Below are 24,743 nucleotides of genomic sequence, written 5' to 3' on the forward strand. Positions count from 1 at the left end.
TACAGCTGCTTCAACACCAAGATCATAAAAACAAACTGCAGTAATATCAGGGTGCTGGCACCGACACAGAGAACAACAAGGTGCAAACAGTATTAAATAGCATATGACAAAGTGTGGAATTATACCAACGTACTCCAAACCTTCTCACTCTCATGAGGTAGAAAACCATACGTTTTCAAGCACTGAATGAGCATATTCCTCATGCACATCTTCTGAACAGGAAATGCAACTTGTACTTTCTGCCAGAGTAAACTATTGTCTTGGCCAGCCTCCAGCTTAGGTAATGACCAGAGCCAAAGAAATCCTATGCGGTCCATTCACTCATGGCTGCCTGTGAGCAACATTCCCAGGCTTGCCTGGACATTGAGAGAGCAAATTAAAATACAAGGATCATTCCAGCCTCAGCCCTTCTCACTGCAATGGCTCAAAGATCAGTATCAGTGCTGACATTCTCCTTGCTAAAGCAGAATGGCTGTGCTGGTGCCACGCACACAGAGAAGGGAAGCATTTCTTCTCAGCTACTGCTTGCTCGATACTTGAAACATGGAATTGGGCAGCTCCCACCAAGTCTCAGCCCTTTGCCAGGAAATCACTGGAAAAAGTCATTAAAACACAACAAATCCAGTTACACTGAATAGTCACAGGACTGTAACAAGATACGTTTGGCAGGAAACCCTGGTTTACTGTATGATCTTATTCTCTCTGAAATTTCTCATGGCCTAGAGAACTCATTTCCAGCACGCAAAGCTGCACCAGCTTTCGCTTCCAGTAACCCATCACCATCCTTGCCATCCACCATACGCTGTACCCCATGTCCTTTGCAGGCCAGGGTCAATCTGGCCCCAAACAAATCAAGGTGAGAAATCCCAGAGCACTGGCCCCAACCACCTCCCCTAGCCCAACACTGTGGCTCTGCTCCCCTTCCTCTCCTGTTGGCAAGCACCACAAGTCTGCATGGAAGTTACTTCTCTGCACCAGAGGCACAGAAAGATACCCTGCAAAAGACTCAGATTTTCCATCAGCAGTAGACTTGTTTTTTTGATGAATAATATCTGCCATCTAAATATACACACATCTGTGTGCCAAAATCATAAAAGTCTTTACGTCACAAGGGTGCTATATACAATTAGATTCCAATATTTCAACGCTTAAATGAGAAATGGCTCATTTTCCAAGCAAAGTCTAATTTTGGGTTCCTTTCTGCTTATTTCCCCTGAGCCACACAACCAAAGTGCCTAAGTTTAAGGTTCTCAGTTTCTTTCAGGTACAGAGCACTGCCTCCAAGCACATGATTTCCTTTTGATTTTTCTTCGTTTGGTCTGGCTGAATAAAAACTTTTTAAGACTGTTGAGTGAAGACATTGTCAGCAGTTATCCTGCACTACATCTGAAGACACCTCAATCTCTGCAGCAATGTGGGACACGTTTGTGAGCAGCTGCTGCAGGAGGCAAAAGATTGTCCTACTTCTTCCTATCAGGGCACTTCAAGTCAGGCACTACTCATCAGTTGCGTACACGAAAGGAAAAAAACATGCCAAAGATGTTAAAAAATACTCAAAGAGAAGAGCTGACATTCCACTAGTGCTTAGCAACCATTTTTACATTGCAAGGAAAGTTTCTCAAGCTCTGTTACAGCAAAGGCAGATCGTGAAGCATTCCTGCCTTGTACTTAATTCAAAAGCTGTGGCCGCGCACTTGCCAGTGGCTCTCCACCAAACGCCTTTGGAACACACATGATGCTTTTATCCAGTAGGCTTCCTGAGACATCTGAGAGCCTTTTATGCTACTGGCAGTAGCAGCCCTGATCACAGACACATCTGGCCGCTCTGAATTCCCCATTCTTATGTTTGTCCTATCAGGGACAGGCTGAAGATATTCTGCTTGAAATAATGCACTTCTAAGGCCCACGTAATTAATACTTATGCAAGACAAAATCATGAAAGCTGTGTCACCAGTCAGATTAGAGAAGGTCTGATCCACAGTCCAGTAAAGCCAATGGAAAACCATCATTTCTCAGTGCATTTGGGGATCAGTCCCAAAACGAAAGAAACAATACTTTTGCCAAGATGCTGAGCTCACTGTCAAATATAACACTTCAGTACTGAGGTTGAATTCAGTATACAAACTCTTCTGTGTATGCAGTTTACCTACACAAATCCAAGCACATTTATAATAAGCACAAATAAAATGGTACTAGAGGACTTTAAAAGACTATTCAAATGCATTCAAATCTTAGCAAACTCCAGTTAATATCAGTTAGCAAATTCTCTTACGATTCTTAGGGAAGCAATGCCTAGAAACATCAATTTCTGCATATGCATATATAACTTCTGTGGCTATGGTGGGTATTGGCTTAGATACACACAGCATAAGCCACATAAATGAGATCTGGACACCAGCAAGCTTCTCTCTATCACCATCCATAGTACCAGCAGCAATATCTGAATCCAGTCACAGAGGGACATCAAATAAACCCACATTACAGGAATCATGTAATGGATCAGAATCTCAGGAAGCTTTTGCCATGTTACATTCAGGACAGTTGTTCCAAGGTTAATTCCTACTGTTTAAATGCAATCTTCAGATAGACAGTATTTATCTTTCCACTGCTATTGCAGCAGCAGAAGGCATAACAAAGCTGTATAGCTAACAGCCCTTTGTCTATTACATTCCTCTGACAACCATAAGCAACTCTGTTCTTTTCACCATAGCTCCTAATCCAGCTGAATATTTCTGAGTTAAGATGGACTCCATCTATAGAAGACTTAGTTAACTGGCACATACTTGCATACAGTTGGTCTGGCTATCTCTTCTCAAGTGCAGGTGGCCTGAAATAATCTGATTTAGCAGCAATTGCAGAGGCCACACCACTAAGAGGAGTTCTGAAAACTTACAGAGGGAGTTGTAAGGATAACACCATCTCTGTCGTGTTTCTCAAGGTTATTTACACACATCATCAGGCTTTTCCTCACTTAGCAGCACACAGCTGTAAGACAAGGCTGATGCTGCTAGCATGACAGAGGAAGTGAAGGTATAATGGAAGCAGAGCAGCAACACTATGGAGAAATTCACACAGCAAGAAATCAGCTATTACTATCTGGAAAAGCAGGCAAAACAATAGACAAGATAGAAAAGAACCTCTGGTAGCTGAAGGGTCAAGTGATGTAAGATGGTCCAGAGAACAGCAGAACAGTTGGCAAGTCTCAGGCTGAAATGCTGAGCAGCTAAAAGGTCAAAGAGCAAGTCAAAGGCAGCATCTGGAAGAGCAAAAAGATCTTCCAGCTCCCAGATGTAACTCCCAACTAATGAGCCACGCTGCCTCCAAGCATCTGACACTGAAAAACCCCAAATCTTGTTTACAGCTTCATACTTTACATAGAGAGAGCGATCACAAGGACAGCTTAAAAACAACATAATTCACACATGCCACTGGTGAATACTTCAGCATTTACAGCATCATCTTACAAAAAGGAACTGATTAAGAGATGGGTCCAAACATGATTTCAGTACATAATCCTTCAAAGTATAAAAAAAAAATTTGGCATTACTCTTTGTTCTCAAAGACTGACGGCCAAAAGCATCTGGGTATAGAAGTCAGCAATCTCTCAGATACTCGGCTGCATGTTCTGGTAAGAAATCCAACACAATTTCCATGCTGACCTTCCACTCTCACAGCAGTTCAGGCCTCCTCTGTTTCTTGTAAAACTGACCAAGAGAATTAAGACATTGCAAATTACATTTGCTAAGTATGCAAGTAGAGGGAAAAAGAAAACAAACTACACAGTTTAGTTTGTTAGCAGCAGCAACCTCCTTCCAGTTCTGCTGCAATTAACTGCTTCCTCAATGCTTTCTGCTCACTTGCTACTTAGCAAAAAGCTGGAGGATGTGTAACTGTAATTCTCCCTTTGCATGAAGGGAATTCTCCACAACTTTGTAGAGAAAAAAATGCCCCTGTAATCACCAGGCCTCTTCTGCGCCTGCACCAGCAGCATCCCAGGGGCAGCTCTAGGGGCAGGTGTGCAGATACATCATGTGCAGCATGCCTACAAGTGAGCATGCTGACATCAGAGAAGCATGAACTGTATGCAGGTAGCAAGCACCCACCCTCTTTTGCAGCATGGTCTCCAGACCACAAATTTGGGCAATTCAGAACCAAAGGCTCAGGCCTGGCACACTCAGGAGTGCAGCCCCTTCCATTCCTACTCGCTTTAGCAAGAGCCAATGTTTATGTTCTCCCTGCATGCCAGCCTCAGCAGGACCTAAACTTAACACAGATTTACTTTTGAGCAGGAATCACTACAGCTCTAATGCTTTTCAGAAATGTTTTATGTAAATGGTAATTGCCTCTGTCACTTGAAAACATTAACCATACCGATGAATTTCCACACTACAGAACTGGAGATAATACAGTCAACATTTTTAAAAGCATGTGTATGTCTTTCCATGGAGAGAGCCAACACAAAATAAGCACCATTACTTTCTAGTTGGTATTTCCATCTTCAGCTCGGGAAAGTATTAATGCATACTTAGAGTTAACATTTCACTTCTTTAAAACCAAATTTGCAGTAGAATCACAGAGTCCAAAATCCCTCATATTTGCAGAAAGCAGTATTGACTCTCATACACTCTAAACTGCTCCAGCCAAAGAAAAAATGATGCTGCAGTGCTACTGCTAATTAAGCCACTGCAGCACTGCCCTTTCTGGTAAAGCTCCCCACTCAGTATCCCCATCTTCATTACCATCTGGACAATGATCTTAGAGCTCTCTTCCAACCTGACCAATTCCATGATTCCTGAGCCAACCTCAGGACACACAGTTTTGACTCTCAAAGTCAAGCAGTCTGCAAAAGGAAAGGTGGTTGCATTAACCTCCAGACAGACACAGAGGAACACCACCACAAACACAGCAGGCCCTGAATCCGCAGGAATGGACTGAGGACATTCATGTTCATGTAGTTTAATTTGTTCAGCACTTCCTTTAAGAGTGGTGAGCTATCCAGGGGAAATAAGTTCCCCCCTACTGTGAATGACAGCTCATTAACAGCATAAAACAACATTAAGCACGAAGTAGCATGATCTAACTTCTCCTACCAACTCCCTTCACAGCAGGGAGAACCTGTGCTTTGTAAGTCTTGATCTGCACAGCAGAGTATCAGCATGCCCAAGGGGAAGGAGGTTACCAAGCACACACAGAGGGCCTTGCCATTTCACATTGCTGTAGTCAAAGCAACCAGGAACCTACACCGTTGCAGAGCCATTGCGCTCTAGGATTTTTAGCAGCTCTCAGCAGTACGTACATAGCACTGTCTCATCTTTCCCATCTCCTTGGTGGTCACTGTTGAAGAAAAACAGGACCAAGTCAAATTCCCTTCACAGAAAAAATAAGGTTTTCTCACACCTATTACAAGTATCAAATCTGTCAATAAATATTTTTGCAATAAGATCACATTGTTTCCATACCTGTGACCTTGGTGCTATCTGTAACCTGTACCAACGCCATCCTGCACTTCAAAAGCAATGTGTTTATCAGTGGAAAATACCAGCAGAAGAACAGAAAGAAGAAATGCCAGTATAAGGGATTTTGACTCAAACATTTTCATCCTTGTTTCTCACTCTGCATCTGCAACCTGAGCAACACTCTCCAGGCACTGGACTGTGGTAAGCTCATAATTTCAGAGAGAACACAAGAGAAGGAAAGAGTGAAGGCGCACTGATTGTGCACGTGTGGGCATGAAGTTATTTCAGGAGGTAATAAACTCTCCTAGACTAGCAATGGCTGTAAGTACTTCATTAAAAACTTGGACTAATGAAAAGATATTATGTATTACAAAGCAATACGGTCTCACTGATAACAGGTCATTTGCTACCATTTTTTTTATCCTCTGAATACTTCATTACATTTTCATGCAGCCATTCCTCTAAGTTAGAAGGTAAAATATCCTGGTAGCAAGCCTGTAGGAGACAATTCTGCTTATGAAAATTGTCTTGCTTATGCCAGCTTGAGTCATGCCTTACGTAAATTTAAGAAGCAAGTTTGATCAGAACAGATATAAGCTTAAGATTTTTCAGCATATCTTCCAATAGACACAGTGGCTCAAGACTGTCCTTAGTCCTCCATGAATGCAAAATTATATTATTTATGATCCTAATCTACTTCAAGGCCAGCCTAAGAGTCTGAACACACCATATAAAGATATCAAACTCTATCAAATGCTTTTTCACTGAACGTGAGGGATTATCATGGACACCACACAGATGCATACAGAGAGAGCAGGGGGAAGGCAGTAGTGGGCTTCTCCACACAACAGAGGCAGAGCAGAGCTAGTAGCTCTGATATCAGTCCATTGCACCCCCAGCCTCAGCCCACACTGCAGAGATGTGGACCATAACCTATAAATAGATAAAAGAACCTACAATGTGGAAATCCTCTCTGCTGTGCACACAGAGGAATAGCTCCAATGCAATGCTTTTATTTGCAGTGAACTTGCAGCTATATTTCATCAGGAACAAAAATGTTTCCGGCATTCCAGCTCTCTGCTAAATTAGACACAGACGATGGAGATATTTTCCAAACATATGGAAGACAACGCAGCTGAAATCCTAGCCAGGCCTTGAGAGATCCCATACATAAAGCACTAAGCTTTATACAGCACAAAAGGGACCTAGAAGGCTACTACTGTGCTTTCATTCTGTACTGTAATTTAGGATGATATTACAAGACTGAAACGTTAAAAGAAAGTAATAGAAGCCTTTCAAGTGCCCTTAAAGTCAGATGTCTGTGTGTCATGTATCTGGACAACTTCTGCTTTCAATGGAAGCCTGATCTCCACTTCAAAGGGAGGAAATTAGACAAAAGGGGAAAGAATGTACACCTAAGTGCTGGCGGCCCCAGGAAACACAAGACCAAAGGGCTAACTCCATCAATTTCCCAACAGTCTCAAGACACAAAGCCTACAAGATACTTAACCAAGAGCACCCGAAGGCCCGAGCTCCTGCACTCCTCCATCTCTGCCACCAGTTTATAATCTCTGCTCATTTAGTTATTTGAATAATCACAGCACAGAATCATGAATTCTGCACATACATTGCTAATATAACTTCTGGTTATTACTGCAGTAGGCAGCTTCAACACTTGGGATCATCTTCTTTATGTGTAATACACACACACATATACACCAAAAACTTTGGGTGTTAGCAAAGTCTTCCTATTCTAGAACTGCTGGTGCACATAGCATTAAAAAACACACACTGTAAGCAGATGGCCTGTCTGCAAGGTCCTTTGCACAGGAATTTTAAATCTTTTGTGCTGGAGGGAGAAGAGTGCTCTAAATTCAGTTTTTACAAGCAGTTTCCAAAGTACGTTTCTCAGTAGTCTGACCACAGGTAGAATTTTCACCTGGACAAAAGGCTACCTTTTGACTATCACATTAAGACAAAGACCTGGGCACCATAAAGGATGGTGTAATAAGAGTCCTCCTGTTCATACTAAAATTGATTGTTTTTCTCAAGGAAGGCACTAAATGAGCTAGGAATGAACCTGTCTTGCAATCTAAGATTTGTCTGTTATACCCAGAGGGCATTTCAATTTGCAACCCTATAACAATATTGACAGTATTACCACTGTCGCAGTTGCACAGAACTTTGCAGAAGCAGATACAATAAGTAGGTCAACATCAGAGGATTTTTGCAGTGGACCTGTCACTGAAAATCACGCACGGGACACACAAAGATGCACAGCCTCTCCCTGTTTTAAATTGTTTTTCCAACCCTGAAATGCTTATGAACCATTTGGAAGGAGTCTGAAAAAGGTACTCAAGAATAACACTTAACTTTCCCTGTGATATTTGCTCCAGACAACAAATTGTGCAAGATGGAACCACAAGTACAACAAAGGAACTGAGGAACAAAACACACCCATCAATTTTAGAGTCTGGTCATTGTCTGTTCAACCCAGAAGCCTTCACAGAGTAAGGATCAAATCCTATCTGAAGAGATCTACTTTTGCCAGGGAGTCTAACAACCACCCTAATATTGACCCTACACATCCAGAGTCTACCACCAGTCATCACACACAAATCACAGGAGGTGACTTAAAGCCTGGAGAAAACATCACAGCCAACTCTCTCAGCCTAGAAGAGAATGAGACAGTAGTAGGGAAAAAAAACAGACAGTTCTTGCATAGTATTATAGAGGCAATTTTTACATATGATTTTAAATGAGCAACAATATAAGCAAAGATTTATCATGTTGATTACTTGATGCTGATACCTGGCAATAAATCTTTGTATGTGTGATTTACTGCCAAATTCATGTACAAGCTCAACTACGCATAACAGTTCCTGAGAAGATGAATAGCATCATTTTAAGGTTGTTAAAGCACAATTATGATCATGCTCCAACCAATCCATACTGAAGTTTGGGCTTCACATTCTAAAACCTACACCTTCCTAAATATCTTCTCTTTCCAAATTTGATTTCAAATTCTGTTTCTCTTTAAAACTGGTGATTTCAGAAACACTCTAACACATGAAAATTCAACACAGAGTATTATTACTTACATTAGACGCTGCTTAACAATATGTACTGAAAAACAAGCAATGTCTTTTTAATCTAAAACTAAATGTATATATGCATCCCAGTAATGGTCACAATTACACAAATCAGCGTTTTCTGGTGGGAAAAGTCTTCAGGAAGGTGGTTGACCAGCCCTGTTGCATATAACACCCAGATGAATATTACACAGCTCCTAGAAATAGGAAACCAACAGCATTAAGTGGTGGCAAACAGTTTCAATAATGCATCTTCTATGCAGACAGAACACTACCCTTATACTTGGAACATGCAGACAGAAATCTGACCCTGTACCCATGTCACACTTAATATGAAGGACTAAGTCACGGTTTATCCCTTTTATTACTCAATTGAGAACCACACAAAGCAAAAGAGAAATAGAAGGAAACTGAGAAGATGTCACCACAGTGGACAAACAAAAGGAAATCTAGACAAATCTGGATGTTATAAAAGCAACATATTTTCAACATGACTTTTGATTTTTCTCTCTAGCAAACGTGCATTGTATGTGCTAAAAATCTAATCCTGGGTTATTTGAATTACATTTCAGAAATACAAAATACCCCACAAGAACAGGCAAGCTTTTGCTGGTGAAAGCAGAAAGCCCATAATAAACAGCATAACACGTGATGAAAAAAGTTTTAAAAGGAACAGATTTCAATACATTATTTCAAATGTACAAAAGCTACTCTAGTATCCCTCCATGCAGTTCAATGTACAGTTATACTTGTGCAGAGGAAGGAAGGGCACAAGCAGCTCTCGCAGCAGCGTAAGACCTCCTTAGAGACTGCTGCAGAGTCTGGCGTACCCCAGCAGAGATCTCACATCAGGGCTTTGGGGGAGCATCCACTCAGAATGCACCCCAGGGCCCCAATTTTCATTCAAGCAGACCTGCAATAAAGGTTATTCCATGCAGACATTTATAGCTTCAGTCTGCAAGGCAAAGCCTTAGCAAGAAAAGGCTTCAATACGGTCATTTGGAAGTGATGAAACATTTTACACAACTCAGACTTAATCCAAGCTACTCCAGAGTTTTCCTTTCAATCCTAAGGAAATGGTTGCTTTTGGATAGAACCGTAACTTCAGGATGTAAAAGATTACTTGATCCTCAAAAGAAGCACAGGAATCACTTTTGATAATCAGAGAGCAAAGGACACATTTTCTTCAGCCTATTTCTTGCAAGAAATCCACATTTTGAAAACACATTTTGTCTTCTCGAATTAAAATAGTCTGAAAGTAATATAAAGTAGACATAGATCTCTCTCCATTACTGTTTCCTAAGAGCAGTAATATGTAACAAATTATTTCCAAACTCACTCTCCAATTCAATCTGAAAAATAATAAATCATACCAACATATTAGCGGCTTATTTTGGGTGTTTGATTTTTCTCCACTGGAGACAGGGACAGCTTGGAAGGCATTCAGGGCAGAGGAATGAAGATGAGCATTTGGTTGTACTGACGCCGTGACAGCCAAGAAAAGAATACAAAACATTCCACAGATGTTTTGAGGGTGCAAGCAGCAAGGAGAAAACAACAACTTAAAGGGAAAGATGACAAACACTGATGCACTGAGGCAGGCAACACAGTGGCTTATGAAGTACATGAGCCATAGCAATGGGCATCTCTATAAACCAGTAGTCATCTTCCCACAGAATATATGAGCAAGCAAATGCTGCCTCATTTAAGTAGCAGAAATAAAAACTACGCTCCCATGTCTCTGAAAAATCCCTCCTGCATCTTTCCAGTGCTTCAAATCAAGAAGCACAGGCACTGCAGGCATAAGAGTGGTTAGTTTTTCCATGCTCCATCTTCATCCATGTATATACTAAAAAAAAAAAATGCTCTGGATCGTATTCACGCAACATCATGATCCTGACAACTACAATACCATAAACTCAAAGCTTTTGTGATAATCACATACATAAACACATCTATATTCTGAAAATGGGATTCTTTTACTGTTTACCAAACAATTTCCCAGTACTGCTATAGCCAATTGTTTAAGTTTCCCAGAGGTTTGAGGTTTGCACAGTTTCTTATCAAGATCACAGTTTTAAATGTGGTTCCAGTGTTACAAAAACACAGCAGTTCAGGTCAAAGCATCTTAGCATTGCTAATTATTTCTATTGCCCAGATAAGAAAAAACACAAGTAAAAATCAGGTTTACAAATGTTTTGTACAAACACAATAGCAAACCTGCACAGGTTAAAACATCTTTGGGCACTGAACCCAATCCCTGCTGCAAGCAAGCTGCCAAGACACCACCAGCCACACTTGGGACCTTTGAAAATCTGGCTCTCCAAAAGAATGAAAAATTAGCTCTTATAATAGCGTTTGTATTCAGCCATCACAAAAGCTTGCAAGAGTTTACTGTATCTCAATAACAATAAAAGATTTCTCTAGAACAGCTTCTCTGTATTAACTGCAGAAAGCAACAGGAGCGCTAGCATAACTATGCAAAAAAGCACAAGTTACCCTGTAGGCCTCAGCCCTGAATTAATTACTACTGGTATAGAGTGAGACATACTTCACAACTTGCTATGCTTAAGCCTATTTGCACGGCTTTTAAAACGTTGCAACGTACAAAAAATGAGAACAGGAAATTAAGGACGGCCCACTGAAAAGAGGGCTTCCTTTTAAGCACTGCTCAGAAGAACCAGCAGCTTCAAGTTCAGCAGCTTGCCATTACACTGAAAACAATTCACAAGGCACTGCAGTGGGGATCATCTGTAATCACTTAAGTCATTTCACTTCTTTGTTCCCCCACCCAGTGCAGCATTTTTGTGAAGTGCCACCCTGAGCTATTCAATAAAGTTCTCTTCAATTCGGCAGTCAGATAAAATCTAGAGTTGCTCTCGCTTGTGCTTGGTGTTTGTGATCAATAAGATGATCCCGTGTCTGTTCCCTGACTGATAGAGAATTAATTTTCCTGCAGTCATTCACTTGCAGACTGTTCACATATATCACCTCCTTCCCACAAATGCCTTACAAAGTTGAACAGCTGCACAGAGACGGGCATTTGTGCTGCCCAACAACAAAGCACGGCTATTAGCACCAAGCAAACACACTGAAGACATGCAGCTTGGGTAAACTGAAGGGGTTTGAAAGCCTAGAGAGCCATGGCAATTACTCATTTTCTTCCAGAGACTTATTTTTCCCCCAGCCCTGCCAATGACATCATCCCATTTACACATCTCATCTGTACAGACACAGAGAATAATGTATGTTCAAACACAGATCAGCAACACTTCTCCAAGAGGCACTGATTCAGCACCCTGCTCTTCCTGTAATACCTTCCTCACATCCCACAGCTGATTGGCAGCGGCCAAGTTGGTAGATCCCTACTCTGTATCACAGAATTGCCTGGGTTGAAAAGGACCACAAAGATCATCTAGTTTCAACCTCTCTGCCGTGTGCAGGGCTGCCAACAACTAGACCAGGCTGCCCAGAGCCACATCCAGCCTGGCCTTGAATGCCTCCAGGGATGGGGCATCCAGAACTTCCCTGGGCAACATGTTCCAGTGCGTCATCACCCTCTGAGAGAAAAACTTTCTCCTAATCTCTAACCTAAAGCTGCCCTCTGTCTTAGTTTAAAACCATTCCCCCTTGTCCTATCACTATCTATCCTCATAAACAGGTGTTTCCCCTCCAGTTTAAACACTCCCTCCAAGTTACTGGAAGACTGCAGTGAGGTCTCCCCAGAGCCTGTACATTGCATACAATTACTTGACTCATCACCTTCCAACCAGGGCAATTCCGTGGGGTTTTCTGAGCAACATGGGACAGACCAGACGGTGGCAGAAAATACATGGTCAGAAAAATACTAAAGCTATAGAGAAGAACTTTTCCAGAAACCATCAAGTAGTACCTGTTGCTAAACACACAGCAACACAGTATCATACATCAACCTGACATCTAAAGATTTCATTTGTTAGCTAAAAAAGCAATAATTAATTCACAAGGCTAAAGTTAATCCTAGATGCTACCAGCAGAAACTGAATAGCAACAGGCCCAAGCCAACGGCTTCAGGATCTCCTAGCCAAAGTAGCTCTGACTTCTCTTTCTAAAAACAAACAAAAATAAGAGTAGGAAAAATTCACTGTTCCATTTTGGTGAGCTCCTTGGTTGAGAAAAACCTGTTTATCTGGTGAATTCAACACTAACCTCTATGTTAAGACTGAGGCTTCCCTCCCTGCCTCTCTGCTCCTGCTGTCAACTTGCAACTTCAGGAGGCCACAAGACTCTTCAGCAGACTATCTCATTAAACTTCTCCAACTCCTCCACCTCCATTTCCTGCTTCACAAAACTCACAGCTAAAACAACCAGTCATCCTAATGTTACAATGGAGTGCCAACCCCCTTCATGTTGCTGCTATCCCAGGACAGGGAATAATCACCTTCCATTCTGCTGGAAACCAATACCCTTCTGATGGAAATCTGGGCAGAACCGGTCCCTTCACATATTGACTTTCAGCAAAAACAGTCTCTTTCTTGAGAGATCTTTCAGCACCACCAAAAATATCACAAGTTGTAGTTTAAAGATACTCTCTAAAGGGCTCTGCAAAATTTTAATAGGCTGGCTAGTTAAAAGGGGAAGAAATTGCAGGATTATGTAATGATTTCCACAGTATTTTACTTTTTCCTACCTTAAGAGCCTTGAGAAATTGTACAAATGACAAACTTGCCAAAAAACAACAGCTTCTTTTTGTTCTGCTGTCAACGAGTTCCAGAGCAGGCAGTTTGCTCCTATCAGTTTCCAAGCAATGTGTCTAGGCATCCAGGCTGCACAGCTAGGAGAGCCATTCAAGCCTTCTGGCTTTTAAATACATCCAGAAAGCTTGTTTAACAAGCTTATTTGGCACTGATTTCTTTCTTTTTTTTAATAAGTCATCTTTTCAGTTTTGTGATAGACTTTAGCCCTGTCATTGTTTGTTTTCTACACATATGCACTAAAGAAGCTGTGCTCCTGCCTGCTTCTAAGCCCAAGGTAACCTATATTTTCCAGGTGCCCAGCAGCACTTTCAGTTCGTTTCTGAGACCCCTCTACATCCTATGTTTAAGCCTAGCCATGAACTTCACGCTGACCTAAAAAGGACCTTGTGACAACTCAGTAGTTTCTGAGCTCACATCCCATAGTCTGCAGTAATCCTTTTAGCTGCACTGTTACACCACAGCCAGCATTCACCAAGTGCTGGCTGAAGCTGTCAGCAGTTTCCTCAGACAGGTTTTAGACGTGCTTGCTATTTGGCTTCCATCCTTCTAGGCAATTCCACAATGCCATCAGTTACTCACAAGTGTGTGCAACACTTCATTCCCTGAAACCATGAGAAGGTGGATCACAAGTGAGAACAACCTTATGTACTGACATAATCCAAAACCTACTTTATCTTACCTACTGACCTAACCTCAAGAGCATTGGGTAGGTAAATGCAGGCCTTTCAACTCTAGCTGTGTGTCATAATTTCTGAACAGCGTAGTTTCCACATAGGCAGGAGAGGAACAGCTGATGGGACAATTTCACCTACAGCATCCTGAAGTTCTACTGTATCAGGCCAGGAGGTTTCTCTATTGATAGTAACAAAAGCCATTGCTGGAAATCCCAGACCAACTAAACTTACACAGGTCATTGCCTAGAAATTCCTTCAGAAAACGTGGTTAACGTATCCCAGTTTTTTCCTGTGAGCACGGCACAGTTAAAACAGACCAACAGGGACCATTCTTTAAACAAAATTATTTTTCTTTTATCCCATCTCATCTGCATGTTCATCCCAGACCTGATCACTTAAAACCAACAGTGGAAAACAGAAATTCTCTCTCAAGATGAAAAGGAGGTGTGTCCCTGGTTTACTACAGAATAGGGCTTCTATTTGCATGCTACCAAACTTTATGAAGTTCTTCAGGATACCAAGATTTATATTTAATTTAATGGGAATTATCACAGCACTTTGAGTACTTCAAGACTACATTAAGATGCACACAAACCATACTTCACAAAGATCCCCAGCTAGGGATGAAAGGAGCAACGAGGCCATGAATCACGAAGGTATGCAACTTTATATTCACGTTAGAACACTATTTAAGGCAACATGGCAGAAGAAACTGAACAGCCCACTGGTCTGTCAGACAGAGCAGTCCATCAAGTGGCACCTCCAAGGTTCATAACAAGTGAATCTTTTAACACACTGGACTTTTTCAGCAAGAAGGAAGTACAAAAAATAATGAAGAAATGAAATTAAACCACTCCACAGTAACACGTTATCACAGATATCACACACAGCCTCTGCTCTGCTTCAAGAGACACGCTGTACAGATACGTTGCATAATTTCTGGCATAAGAAGTATTACCAAGCTTCAAGTACCTTTATAAGGCAGAGGTATGACAGACCCAAGGCAAAGTTTCATTTCATCCATACGAGGTGCCACCAGCCTAGCCAGGACACCAAGCTGAAAACCCAAGAGAATTCTGCTTCTTAATGACACCCTGCGCTGCCACAAAGGTGAACAGAGCTACCAGAGCACAGGACACATGTTTAAGCTCAGAGCTTCTCAAACCTCAACTTCTGCATGTATCAGCACAACCCAATTGCTCTGCCAACAGTCCATCAGCGCTATCAGCCTGTGAGCACAATCAGATCAGTTCCCTGCTTGCCCTACCTGTGCACAGCAATGCCTCTCTAACACCTGCCCATTCTTCCAGCTCCTCAGAAAAGCAGCTGAAATGCCACTCAGGCTTGCCTGCTGCTATCTCTCAGCAGCACAGCTCACAGCCCATTCTTCCAGCTTTCCTCCTGTCGCTGTAGCAGCATGACCTTTTCATTATTGTTTCCTTGTCCTGGACTCGTTCATTGCTTGCTATAATAGCACAGGCTAGAAATTATTTCCTTTACTGGCTATTTCCATTAGATATCGTACACTAATTTCACACTACTTACTGGACACTTATGGAGCAACAATGAACGTGTCCTTGTGGCTAGAAATGACACCATTTTCTGTTACTACCTAAGGAAAAAAAAAGAAAAACTCACGTCTCAAAGCCTTTCTGCTCACACCGGGTGATGAAGACCTCCGAAGCAGTGTCCCAGGAGTGACAACATCAAATAAGGTACAGACATCTGACGGGAGCCTCGGCATTTAGAATCCTTTTTCCTGATGCTAGCAGAAGATCACCCCAATGCTAAACTCCTGTTCTTCAGATCTCCAGCTGCCAAGGACAGGTATCGGGAGCTGTGAGCCTGCATTGTACAGCTCTGCTGCATGAAAGCTTAATCTCGTTATGTGATAAATAGTCTTGACACTGAACATGCCATGTGGCACACACTCAACTGCCTGCTTTAGTCCCTTCCCCGTGTGAGTCCCGCACAGCAAAGGGCAGTGCCACAGCTGATGCTGCATATGTATAGCCTAAGTAACAGCTGACCAGATCAGAGTTGAATTGCCACATCAAGGAAGCAGAATTGATTGCAACATCAATGTTGGGATATAGTAAATTCTTCAAAATTAGTCAGGTTTCCAGATGCAAACTCATGGTTGACTCGCTACAGCACAGAACCCTCAGAGGTAAAGTAATGAAAAAGATCCATGAACAAGATGGGGGTCTGCTGCTGATTGTATTTTATCCTGGCACATCGCGTAACACATATGAAGTATTCCTGTGATAAGGGACTACTCCACTCTTTCACATCAGTTCATGCACATGGAGCACAACCTTCCAAATCATTAAACACAGCTTCTTCTGAAGCCAGCCCCATGGTTACTTCCAGAATGAAAAAGCATTGTCAAAATAGCTGCTGTAATATTTCCTACACTGCACCCCCACGGTCCCCAGTCAGGAATTTCTGACTGCAAGAAACCTTTGTTTCACACCCTATTTCACTCATGGACAGCCCATACCCATTTACTCCTGCATTACTACCTAAAATAACAGTATCTTCCCACTTATACTAGCTTATACAAAGCCAGTCCTGATTTCTGCAAACAGACAAGCTTATACAGATAACGAAGCAACCCAAAAGCACCTAGTCCCTTTTGCTTACAGAGAAATGGTGTTTTTCCTTCCACTTTTAGTATTTGAAGCCATGACTTGTTGCAGTGCCTTCTTACAGCTTCTTGCTGTTCATTCAGGTGTCCCTTGACAGAAAAACCCAGGCTAGGAAAGCCTGCTAGCATAAGTCCTAATGACAGTACAACTGAACCATACATTCAAATGTAAAACCTGTTTGCTTCATATTTTACAGCTATCTCCCCTGAACCTGTACTCCTGCCCAGAGTGAAAGCATGTGAGCCATTAAGCTCACTTGAAATCACATGGTTTTGATTACCACTCCATTTGCTTCTTTTTTTCCCCTCCTAGTTTTTGGTAGTTTTTGCTTTGAAACATTCAGGGTTGAGCATCTAAGCCCATAACTGCTACAAAATAAAGCAAGCTGACATCTCTTATGTTTAATTATTTCACAAGTTTGGGCTTCAAACTTCTCAAGCCCTGCGGTAATGAGGACATGTTTCGTAACAGTTAGAAGTCCTTCCCCACGTTAATATCTGCTTACTTTCAGGTGAATTCATATGCTTTTACCTAAGCTGTATTTTAAATGCAAGTTTCACGTCTTCAGACTGACATGCAACAAAACTGTATGCTTTTACTATTCCTAAAAATAATAGAATTAATGATGCAGCAAGTAAACCTGTCCCACAGCAAATGCTGGAGGGTATTTTCCCATATAGCGGAAAAAAATTAGTTCCTAGCCTTACAGCAGTTATTAATTTGCAAGGCAGTGTTGCTACTACATTTTCTTTCCATAACTTGATTTTCAACTAAACTTCAGACCTCTTATTGAATCAAGCTTTTTGAACAGGACTTCTCCCATTCACTTCTATACTCAACAAATTTCGCATCAAAGTTACTTGGATCAAAACAACACAGGCTCCTGCAATGCTGATGATTAGGGTCCCCAGTACTACAAGGTAGCATCGTAACACCAAGCCCATCTGCACTTCTCGCATTCTAGGAGATTCCTTTCTGCTCCACTAAATGCAGAACCTACGCAGGCTTTTCTCACTTGCAAACCTAAGAAATCCCAGTCCTTAATATATAATAATAAAAATTAAAAAAACAGTTGCATCAGTATCTCCAAGCCCCAAAATAGGTCTTCTGACACCTTTATTTATCTTAATGCTTAAAAGAAACTAGAGGAGAGGGGAAAAAAAAGAAAAAGGAAAGACTGTGGGAGCAGCTGCACAAATACTGCAGCTGCCAGAGACAGAGCTACTCTCCAGCATCCAGATTTCATGTTTTGTGTTGTGCAATACACTTTGCAGAGGATAACCACAGTGACTTCGCATGCACGTGATGTAGGGTTTTGATCTCAGTTGTGGCTGTGAGGCAAAAAGCTCCACGTACAGCTGCCAGAAGTCAACACACTCAGGTCTGTGTGCCTAGAGCATAGCTGGACACACATATGCCTTAGGGAAAACTCCCAGGCATATAGGTTCTAGAACAAATACACTGCTTGCTGTGATTGCTTATGGATAACGCCTTGGAACTATCATAGAAAGCAAAGTTCCTTATGGTTCGAGGATTTACATGAGCTTTTTTTCTCAACATGCTTCAAATCAATAAAAGCTACTACCTGTCCTAATGCCCACACATTTCTCACTGAAGAACCACAAGTGTTCCAGGACAGCAAGAATCTATGCCAACCTGTCTGCTGCAGTCATTCAGCTTCTTCAAACAAGGTTATTTGCTCCCAGTTAATAAATTTACAAACAAAACAGAATTGTGACAACAAATAGCAGCTTTGATAGGCCAAAGTCAACCCTGCAGCCCAGCATGCTACTTTGGGCTGAAGTTTAGGTCTCAGTAACAAGCAGAACTAACACAAGCCCAGAATGTCACTCTCAATTAGCTACCCCTTTCAATCTAGGTTTTCCCCTTACTAAACACAACTCTTCCCAGCAAGCATTTGTGTATCTGAATTATACTTTGTTTAAATCTTACGTGGACACAGCCCTACCTCCTTCCATTTCTTGCAAACACACCACTCTTGCTCTTAGGTATGTCCTTCTTAGAGCCCCTGTATTGGAAGTAAAGTTGCTTCCCCTCTCAGGTAAGCAACAATAGAGCAAGAGGGAGTGGCCTTATATTGCACCAGGAAAGATTCAGGTTGGATATCAGGAAACATTTCTTCTCAGAAAGAGTTGTGATGCAGCAACACAAGCTACCCAGGGAGGCTGTACAGTCACCATCCCTGGAGGCCTTCAGGAAACTTGGAGATGTGGCAATGAGGGACATAGTTACTGGGCATGGTGGGGATGGATTGGACTGGATGAATATTTCCAGCACTAATGATTTTATGATTCTGTTATTCTATAAAATTGCCTGTTTACCCTCCCCATGCCAATCAAGCTTTTTAGCTTCTATTGCACTTGATGCCTGTTATGTTTGGCAGGCAAAGATTAGGTATCTGGTTAGATCTCCAAGCCATTCTAGAAGCGGCAACAAAGGTAGGAAAAGAACATAAATAAACCAGTTAATTCTTGGAAGCAAAAGACAAAAAAAATCTCTGCTTAAGATGCACTCTTCTTAACAGACAGGACACTTAACTGCATAGAGATAAACATAGGAAAAAGAAAGGTATTTCGGGACAAGAAGCTGTATAAACACTGCCAAAGGAATTCAACACAAGTGGCTGAAATTTGTCTTGCTGGGCCACAATACATAGAAGCCCATCTAAATGAAACAGTACTGCAATGATCAGAACAAGTTTATTAAAGTTAACAGCACTGTGCTCCTGCAGTGCCCCCAGCTCTGCAAAGAGTGGCATTTTGATCAGAAAGGCCTAACAAAAACCAGACCTGGGCTGGACAAACAGAATGAACTCAAACGGTTAACAGGTAAATTGCAGACCGTGACTGCAAATGAGATGCTATCTCAGTGCAGGTGGTTTGCAGTCTCAAGGGAACTTGCTTATTTTGCTGCTTAGCCAGTGGCTTCAAAGTAGAAATAAGAACTGTGCAGCTGACAAGTAGCAGGGAAGCTGCTAGAGACAAACAGGAAAGGTGGCTGACAGCCACCAACCTGTGCGTTCTGTTCAACAGATGCACGAGTGGCAAAGAACTGACAATACCCAACAGTACTGGGCATCTGCTCAGCATAACCACCCCATCACCAGCATTGCCACCAGGTGATTTAATGAGGACAGAGGAAAAAAAATGCAACATGTCTCTGTATTGCAACAGGACTGCACCTAAAGTATCACCTCCAGTGAGGATATTCAATCGTTTAAGAGTTTCAGAGAACTGGACAGCATTTGGTGGGAAATACATTGATGGAACTGGGTTTTCCACTTCTAAAAAAAGAAGGTGAATAGAAAGATAGTAACTCCATAGGGAGCAGAAACATGAAATGAGAAGGCTATCAAGCATACAAAAAGCTAGTAAGAACCAGAGCTGATAGCTAAAGACAGTGAAACGCAGCAAGAAGTATAGCACGTACTGTAAGGACTGATGACGACAGCACTGAGTGAGTATACAGCAGAACACTGGACTGAGGTTGTCAGCTGTTAGTAATAGAAAACCTACACTCAGTGCTTTCCCCCACTGTTTTACTTGCCTGAGAATTGAAAGAGAATCATCCTTCGCTCTTCTTCAGGAGCCTGACAGCTACCTAACAGTCAGTTCACCCACAGGAGAGTTCACAAATGCCAGCCCAGTTTAACTGCCACAATCTGCACCAGGAATCTTTAAAAAGAAACTCAAGTCAAGCAGTCCCCCACCTAATGTGTGTAAAGCAAAGAAGTAGCAGCTCCAGGAAGAAAGCACATTTCTAAAGGCCATCCGGTCACCGTAAACACCAAGCAGCCTGCAGTGAAGACAGCTAAGTGTAATGGGATGCAAATTACTTCAAGCTACCTACTGTGAACTATGACTCTATTTTTCCCTAGCGTGTCTTAAAAAAATCACATACTGAATCAAGCAACTGGAGCTGAGGAGGTCCTGAGAGTTGCTGTGTGCTACAGCTGCACCAGGAGCTCACAGGGGATTTCTGTTTCTTCTTCAAGACACAACTTCATCACAAGTGCAAGCCCATTACTTAGGATGCAATTCTCTTGAAGGAATCTCCATTTCTGGCTCTCTGAACCCCATCTACAGAAAACTGAACCCAGCTTCAGGACCAGAAGTTAAAGCCACCGTCACATACTTAACCTTTTGCGTTCATGCATGTACTTAATTCCAAAATTAATCCTACTTTATCTCATTTAGGAATGGAAGCAGAAAAAAAGTCTAAAGAAAAACACAGCTGGGAGACAAGGCAGCAAGTCAAAGCAGCAACAGACATAACTTTAGACATCACACATGAAGATACACAAGTTTTAAGCACATTTATTTTTAACACAACCCACAGCATCACATAATGGAAGATACTTTTTGCAATAACAAAGCCTGCCACAACACAGGAATTTCATAGGGATGGGAGATCAAACTTCACTTTGCTTTTCTCTCTGCCTGTAACTCCATGTGCCTTCCATGAGCATGGCACTCTACTTAACTGATTTCATAGAATAGTTTGGGTAGAAAGAGGCCTTAAAGACCATCTAGTTCCAGCCTGCTATAGGCAGGGACACCTCCCTCTAGACCAGGTTGCTCAAAGCCCCATCCAGCCTGGCCTTGAATGCTTCCAGGGAGGGGGCATCCACAGCCTCGCTGGGCAACCTGTTCAGTGTCTCACCACCTTCACAGTAAAGAACTTCTTCCTGATATCTAGTCTAAATCTACCCTCTTCCAGTTTAAAACCATTACACCTCATCCTGTCGCTACATGCCCTTATGAACAGTCCCTCCCCTGCTTTTCTGTAGGAGGGAATTCTGGCACTATGCCTTGTCCCTTACATAGGTAGCATACCCTCCCTTAACTCTTCATCCAAGAGGAACCTAATCTCTGGATACACAGGAAGAGAGTGTCACCATACAGGTACAGAACTACACCGCCACTGAAGCACTTAATGGCTTCATAATACAGTTGATTTAATAAGAGTTGTTGTCTTCTCTCATCACAAACGCAATTCAGATAAACATTAGACAAATTCAAAGTACTGCCTCTATGCTTACACAAGGAATTAATTTGGTTTCTTATTTCTACCTACACAGGATAAGGGCGCCTAACTCAAAAAGACCACGCAGCTTATTTCTGTTGTGCAAAGTTTCTAACATCACATGCAATTTAGTTGCTGCTGAAAGAACACCCCCACCCCCCGTCTGACAGCCTGCATACACGTTACAGAGAACAAACAGATAAACGTCCCGTACAACTCAAATCACCAGAAGAAAAAAGAAGAAACCAGAAGGTTTCTTTTTTTTTAATCTTAAGAAGAAACCTGCTTGGTAGGTCTAAAATCCGCTGAAGATCCCTTAACTCGTGGGCGATTACAATCAAAGTGCTCACTGCAAGTTTGTCCCAGCGAGCTTGTTACCGCTGAAAGCTCACTACAGACATTTACAAAGAAGAAAAGAGATGCTAAGACGAGCATCGCCAATCCAAAGACTAACATTAGCGTAGGGATGGCAGAACGCACAAAGGGCTCCTTTGGATACCGAGTCCCACAAGTAGTCGGATCGCGCATCTTTCTCTCGCATCCCCTGAAAGAGACATAAAGGCGTCCTGCTGTCGGGTCTACGGGAAGGCTGAGAAGAGCAGCTCGGAACGCAGCACCCCTCGGCAGGGAAGAGCCGCCGAGGACGCACCAACAGCTGCCGCCCCTCTGCCCGCTCGGCAGCAGCCGTTTGCCCGCTATACCCCTCCGTTTTGTCACCCCGACGGAAATCACAGCCTCCCTGTCTGCTCCTCTTCCAGCGGGAGCCCCACAGCTGCCCGGCACAAGGGCTCCTACCTTCCGCAAGCGGGGTGGATGCTCTCCCCCATAAGCGTGGCGGCTTCCCGAGACAAATCGGGAGCCGTGTCAGCTGGCTTTAGCCCGCTCGTACTTCCAAGTTGCTTTCCTTTCCCCCCCTCGGCGGCACTCGGAGGTGGCTCCCTCCGGCCGTCCCTAAGGAAGCAGCCCAAGAAGTTGGGAAGAGCGACCGCGCTGCGGATGCGTGCACGCACAGCCCAGAGGTTGGAGCAGCCCAGGGCCGGCCCTCAAACGCAGCCCAGGGTTTCACGTTTCATTGGCGGCTCCGGATGAAGCCAGCCGCCTGCCCGCACATCTCCGGACGAGCCGCATCCCACCGACAGCATCCCCTGCAGGGCTCGGATGCGGCCGGAGCTACTCACCGCCGCTGCACAACTCGCCCGTGTCTGGCTTGACACGCGTAGGAGACGGCAAGCGGATGCCCAACACCATCACCCTAGGCAAATTTCCTCCCCTCCCACCCAAAGGGTTTTTCTGCGTGCAGCCCGTCTAGTTAGCTGGACATGCTTCGGTGGCTGTGACCCATCTATTCTGAGCAGCCTGCACAAGAGCTTCACCCCACACAGACCAGACAAGGGTCTCCTTGGGACTGGTACACTCCAAACAGTGCGCATTCTATACAGGCTTGACTGATTCAGAAAAATTTACTGATCATAGTACTTTTAAAAAGCACAGCATGACAAACTCCAAGCCTGAGCAGGGGTCGACACACTAAGCACACGTATGGCAAAGCCTGGCCCACTTCCAGCCACACAGCAGGCATAGTTGGGGGAGGAGGGGAGAGGGGGCTGCTGAGTGAACCTGGAAAGTCTATGGAATAAACCAAAAACGTCTTTATGCTGTACCCAAATTTCAGCTTTGGTGCATGTGGACAGAACTGGTCAGTCACACAGAATTCCCTCCTGCTTCTCACTTCCCACAGTTCTGCTGGTCCCAGCTCCAACTCCCCAACCCCCCAGCACAGCAGCACTAAAAAATCCCAACTACTACAGGAATTAGTCACAGCCTTTTTGAGGGCAAGCAGTTTTCTAAGTTTCACTGGACCAGGAAGTTTTGCTTAAATAAATTATGAATATATTTATATACTGCAACATGCAATAAGCTGCAGCTTGCAGCAGAAATACCACTGTTATGGAGTGGCTTCTGCTTCTAACATGGAAGTGTAGAATGTAGAACTCAAGAAGAGCGCATTACAGAGCTAGTCAGAGGAGGTGGAGGGTATCTGTCATATTTCCTCTCAAATAAAGCCTTTCCTTCTTTTCCCTTCTGCACAAGTGCTCAGAATAATGCAGTGTTTAGCTTGGATTCCAGTATTCAGCAGGGAATGTCTCCTAGTTCTGTAAGAGCCCAAACTTTTTTTATCTAGCCTACTTCCTTCAAATCTGGGCTGTTGAGTCTAGAGTTGTACCCAAAACATTCTGAACAACAGATGAGATTATACCAGACATACAAAAGGAAGCTGATTCAACCATGGCCTGACTGATGGTCACCCACACACGAGTGTCCCAAGTCCTATTAACACAGTCTTTAGAACTGAAAAGCAGTCAGAAGCCACAATAGAGCTTCAATAGAGATAGTGGGAATTTATCAGATCAACACAGAAACACAGGAAACAAGACAACAGGTCAGGTACATTAAATAAATAAATAAATAAATAAAGAGAAAACTTTTCAACTAATATTCTTGTTCCAGCCCCCTGCAGCTGCAAGATTTGAGTCTTTCACAAGACTATTGCCACAATCTCACATCACAACTGCTTTTATGACACTTGGCTTTGATTTCCTCAACTTCTTCCAATATTGCTTTGAGATTACTTTGGAATTAGCCCTTACAAGCATAAACAAGCTTCTTTCTCAGCTATAAAGCAAATTTGGGCTTGTTGGGCAGGCAGAAGGGTGACCCTATGCCTTCAGTCACAGGTACAAAGCAGAAGGACATGCAACACTAGAAGGGAGAGCAGCACACAGGAAGGAGTAAAAATAAAGAAAGTTCTTCAGTGCTGAAGGTAACAATTCAAAACAACTCTCAACCTGTTGGCACAGAACATTATACCCCTGAGCGTTTTACTTCTCTTGGTTTCTGTATAGGGTAAATCCTTTTGATTACTGCATCCCATGGGTTCCCATCTTAAATGGCTAAAGAACATTTCACAGAGCTTTCAGCACCATGAAATATATATATATATATATATGTTATATATATAGAATATATATAGAGAGAGAAAGAATATATATATATGTTATAAATTATATATATAGAATATATATATATA

The 24,743-nt window shown here is 42.6% G+C and overlaps 1 protein-coding gene across 4 annotated transcripts in view; it reads right to left on the reverse strand.

Annotated features, from left to right (window-relative positions):
* ARHGAP24 (Rho GTPase activating protein 24) overlaps window positions 1-24,743 on the reverse strand; it is a 184,033-nt gene that overhangs the window by 119,441 nt on the left and 39,849 nt on the right. Inside the window, exon 1 of one of the 4 annotated variants that reach the window (XM_085546764.1) lies at window positions 22,834-23,062. The exons of 1 other annotated variant lie outside the window; for it this stretch is intronic. In XM_085546764.1, the coding sequence (XP_085402890.1) occupies window positions 22,834-22,903 (70 nt within the window). In that variant the 5' untranslated portion in view covers window positions 22,904-23,062. Of the gene's footprint in view, window positions 1-15,596; window positions 15,896-22,450; window positions 22,683-22,833; window positions 23,063-24,743 lie in introns of those variants that run through there. 2 more of the 4 variants (XM_015861771.3, XM_085546763.1) reach the window with 2 other exon arrangements.

The sequence above is a fragment of the Coturnix japonica genome, chromosome 4 (genome assembly GCF_054131305.1).
Source record: "Coturnix japonica strain WE chromosome 4, WE-NBRP24, whole genome shotgun sequence".
In the NCBI taxonomy this organism is placed as follows: Eukaryota; Metazoa; Chordata; class Aves; order Galliformes; family Phasianidae; genus Coturnix; species Coturnix japonica.